General features: G+C 49.9%; 1 protein-coding gene across 8 annotated transcripts in view; it reads right to left on the bottom strand.

The window, feature by feature from the left end:
- Nucleotides 1–5,000, bottom strand: part of LOC123518544 (protein C-ets-2-like) — a 283,895-nt gene that overhangs the window by 50,923 nt on the left and 227,972 nt on the right. For all 8 annotated transcript variants that reach the window (XM_045279366.1, XM_045279368.1, XM_045279369.1 and 5 more), the window contains one exon: nucleotides 1–67. This exon is cut by the window's left edge and continues 50 nt beyond it. In XM_045279366.1, coding sequence (XP_045135301.1) covers nucleotides 1–67 — 67 coding nt within the window. The remainder of the gene's footprint in view (nucleotides 68–5,000) is intronic.

Genomic DNA, 5,000 nt, shown 5'->3' with positions numbered 1-5,000 from the left:
AACCGCAGGGCGTCGGTCATCTTCTTGGTGGTGCCGGGGGTAAGGGGGGGCACCGGGGCAGGCAGGTCTGCGGGCCAAGACAAACTCATTAGAAATTAAATCAATACTTTCTCATAGCATATATTTCTGTCATCTAAATGCTTAATGCTGTCTCTAAAAATATAGAAAATAACAATAATCATACTAATACCTATATCATTACGAAGAACAACGGTAGCAGTAACACCACACATAACATAACCAGGACCACCACCACCACCACCAGACTGTCACCCAACCTATGTTCGCCTCGCTCTTTGGTACTAAACAGCTAATGCGAAATCCCACTCACGCCTCCCGCTTTACCCTTCCTCGTCACTGTCAGGAATTATGCCAGTATTCTTAAACGTTTCTGCGCTTTTACCTGTCCTGGCTTTAGCTGGTTCTGGTGGGTTAGGATTTTCATTGGTGTTTGTATGATTCTGAGAACAAAGTATGAATTTTTAGCGGGGTTCATTTAATTCTGGTGACGAAGATTCAGCATCAAAACTTGGGGGAAAAAAAAAGAGAACCAATATTTCCTTTCATGATCTATGAAAACAATCCTGACGAGAGAGCACAAGACCTCAGCATCACGGAGGGCGGCGGCGACAGTGACCCAACAAAGCCAACACATCCGCCCACGCCGCCCCGGACAGGACATCCAAACCCGGCACGCGAACCAGGACCGTTGAGATACCGAATGCCACCCCCTCTCCCCCAGACCTTTGGCACGGGTCACGGGAGAGAGGAAGCGGGAAGGAAATATGAAGAGGAAGGTGTGTGTGTGTGTGTGTGTGTGTGTGTGTGTGTGTGTGTGTGTGTGTGTGTAATGAGGTCAGTCAAGTCAACGTACTCTTAGATCGGCGTAGGCACAGAAATAGCAGTCATTGTATAATTCAGCTGTCTTGAAGGAAACACAAAAGAGTTCAGGGGTTAAGACAAGACAGCAGCACATCAACCACACGAATGTCACACAACAGGAAGAGCGACAGTGAATCAAAACACTAAAGACCCACTGAGGAAAACGGAAGAATGTGGTGAGGAGGGGAAACTACAACGGTCGCTCATAAAACATGGAACAGAAGTGAGCCAGTGAGGGGATACGCCACGGGGAAGGGAGGACGAGGGGAAACAAAAAGAAATCGCCCATGAAATCCTACCACACTTCCCTCTTTTCCCCTCACCACCTGTGATCGCCGGCGCGGAGGAGCACTGGATGAGAGAGGAGGAAGGAGCGACACACAGAGGTGAAGGACCAGGAGGCTGAAGGTGAATTAGTATCAGACAGACGAAGGAAGTAAGACAATAGAGGCGAAGCGGAGAAGCGTTACACACAGAGAGAGAGAGAGAGAGAGAGAGAGAGAGAGAGAGAGAGAGAGAGAGAGAGAGCATATTTTGAACCCACAAAGGACGGGAGTTCCGAGTTGCGGTAAAAACAACGGCTTTATGGAAACGGGTTATCGGTGGGCGAAATCTGAACCTCACTCCGCGGCAGAGTGCCAAGGGGGCAGGTGGGCACTGGGGGAGGGTGTACCAAGAGGGGAGGGAGTGCCGCCCGGAAGGCCAGTGAGGCGGAGATGAAGACACTGGTGGCAGCCGCGTCACTGTAGAGTAAAGCGTGTCCATCAGAGGAACATGTGGCGCCGGGGATGCTTGAAGGAGTGACGGCGAGGAAAAAGCGTGGCTCGCAGTCTTAAAAATGTTAAGTAATGAATCTATGGTTCCATGTCTCGAAAGCGAACCATTGCGCATATATAAAAAATGAGGAATATGGTTCGCAGAGGATCTCAGTGTCGTTAACTTAATTGGTTCTGCCTCTTTGAACCTAAAAAGTAGATGGCTCTGGTGTTAACGGGATCTCGAGGGGCCAGGTGGCATTGGAGGAGCGGGAGGTTAGGGTGCCAGTGGTAGGGTTGGAGCGGGAGTGCCAGGCTGCTGGTTGGCGCACGCCGACATCTGACACCCAGCACATGCCCGCTCACACATGGCAGCCGGCCCGCCCTTGTGACGACGCCGCCTTCCCCTCCTCGGCCCGCTCTCCCTCACCCTCATACTCACTCGGTGCCTCCGTCTCACTCCCAAACCTCTCCCTCACTCTCACACCCACCCTGTCGCCGTCCTCCCTTCTCTCTCTCTCTCTCTCTCTCTCTCTCTCTCTCTCTCTCTCTCTCTCTCTCTCTCTCAGACTCTCCCTCATCCTCACACTTACCCTGTCGCCACTCTCTCCACCCCTCCAACACACCTCTCACTCCTCGCCATTCACAACTCTTTCCCTCTTACACTACATCCTCTCCTCCACACTCCTTCAATCATTCGTGACCATCACACTCCCGGAAACTTTGCAATGGTGGTATTTTCTCCTGTACATCTTCAACCAATATTCAGTTATCATCAGCACCGCAGCGCCTCTCCCACCACCTTTCCGCCATCGCTCAGTCTCTTCTTTGTTCGCTTAATAAAAACATCATCGTCATCGCGACCTTCCAGCGGCGCCTCATTACAGCTCGCATGATGGCTGCGTTATAGCCGGCGAGGGGGAAACACGCATAACGGTGCAGTAATGATGATGCCAACTTGATAAACATAACGAGGAAAAGAGTGTATACAACAAATTTACTAACGTGATAATGACAATGTGTATATGCAGGTGGAGGTAGGTGATGGAGAAAGTGTGTGGGTGGGTGGGGATGAAGAGGATGAAGGCCAACACACACACACACACACACACACACACACACACACACACACACACACACACACACATACACACACACCAGCAAGGACACATTAAGAAATAAAAATAAAAATCTACAAATTGACTACATTACTAGCCCCCATCCCCGCCCTTAAATAGCTGCTTGTGATGTCTGTAAGTTGTAGTGGCGCCGCGGAAGCCTTACACCCAAGCACGCCTCCCATACACACACTGCGCCTATGAATCAAACCTGTGTCGATAAACTATGCATGCAGACAAAGGTGAATAATTGGAAGAAAAGAAAGGTGTACGAAAAGTAAAAGGTAAATAAAAATGAAATAAAATAAATGAATGAATGAATAAATAAATAAAGAGGCAAAATAAATAGATAAAAAAGTCTCAATGCTCCTAAAACAACTACGTCGCAAATATCACCGCTCCCCTTGTCATGCCTCCTCCCCTTCCCCATCCGCTTTCCCCTCCCTCCCGCTGGCTGATCCCCTCGGCGCCGCACTCCCGCCACTCTCCAGGTCGCAGGTCACAGCAACAGGTCGCGGAAGGGTCACCTGTTGCCTGCCGACTACCGGGGCCACCACGTGCACGCCAGGCGGAGACAACACGTGGTGGTGTGCGTGGGAACGTCCTCCTCCTCTTCTCTACCTTCTTCCTTCTTCCACCACCACCACCACCACCACCGTCACACCAACACTCCCATAACGTCACGCTTCGCAGGGAAACAAAACAACTTCAGCCTACACTCTCCCTACCAAATAATTACATCATGACGATTTACAAATTTCTTATTATTTGCATTTACAGAGTATGTTCACCACAGTCTTTCTCAGTCTCTTTATATTATTCCCATTTTTTTTTTTAATCTCCCATTTCTCTCCTTCTCCTCCCTTAGTGTCCCAGTGCCTCGTCTCCTTGCCCTCAGGGAAGGGTTCAGGCTCTGCCCCCCACCACCATCTCGCGTCGCCTGGCAGGAGGAAACCCACATGTCATAGCTTGTTTCCCTCGTGGTTGGCAAACCCACAGTAAACCAACATAACTCTTTCACGAACAATATCATCATTGATAATATTCTAGGCACTATAATGAGGCTGGAAAAAAAAAAAAAAAGCAGCCGCACCTGAACACCAACATATAACGATCGATGAAACTTTTCGCCCCCTCTTAGTAATGTTTTTTTTTCTTTCTATCTTAGGCTTCTAAGGCACATATAAGATAAATCCCCACTCGCCTCATGTCTCTCATCCTTCTCTCGTCGGCAGATCCTTCAGACTTCATCCTTATGGGACCACAATACCTGGTCGCCAACAAGCACACCCAGACACAGGCGGCAAGGCCCTCCATGTGCCCACGTCAAACTCCACTTGTTTTACGCTAAACCGCAGACGATATTGTGGTGGGCCGATTGGGGGAGCGCGAACGTCTTGAAGACAGACATTGTGCTGGGAAGGAGTTGGGAAGGGATGAGGGAGTTCCGGGGTGACGGGAGAAGGGTGAGTGAGAGACTGCGTGAGTGGGACGGAGGGTCGAGGGACAAATGTCTGGGAAAGGACGACACATGTGCTGAGGTGAGGTGAAGGGGAGGGAGGAGAGGCGACGCAGGTTCTCATGGGAAGGACTCGCACTTCTTGGAATTCGATACACTGTTTCTTGGAATGCATTCTAGTCCCCTTAAGAGCTTCCTGTTGGCTCTTTTGCTGCTGTTATTAAACTTTTTTTTTGTCCCTCCAGGAATGCCGAGCATCGTTCCACATCGCAGCCTCAGGACAAACGCGCCACTGCGCCGAGTTTTCTCCGTGACTGGTAGTGTCCACGTTGTGATCTCCTCTTTTATCTATTGTAAATATTAACAAAAGTGTTGAGTTGCTGCCTACCGCCAGAATTGATTTTTCCTAAATAGAAAGCCAAAAGGGACCGACACGAGCTGGTAAAATGTTGTCGCGCCATGAAGCAAAAACACCTGAGAGTAATTTGGTTTTGTTTCTCTCTCTAATCACTGCCCTAAAAACTGTCAGTGGTGGTAATGTGCACTCATGCCTACTCCATCTTCTAGACCTAACTTCCTTCACACACACACACACACACACACACACACACACACACACACACACACAGGACAGTGTTATCTGAATATCGAGACAAAGACGGAATAGAGGTCGTCGGGCCGCGGCCGCCGGCGGCGCCCTGAGCACCACCGGGAAGAAAACGCCGAGAAAAGGTGAGGCCCTAAAGTTCCCATGGTGCGGGGCCACACGTGTGAGCTCAGCGTCTC

This window comes from Portunus trituberculatus, chromosome 44, assembly GCF_017591435.1.
Source record: "Portunus trituberculatus isolate SZX2019 chromosome 44, ASM1759143v1, whole genome shotgun sequence".
In the NCBI taxonomy this organism is placed as follows: domain Eukaryota; kingdom Metazoa; phylum Arthropoda; class Malacostraca; order Decapoda; family Portunidae; genus Portunus; species Portunus trituberculatus.
This window is presented reverse-complemented; position numbering and strand designations above follow the sequence as displayed.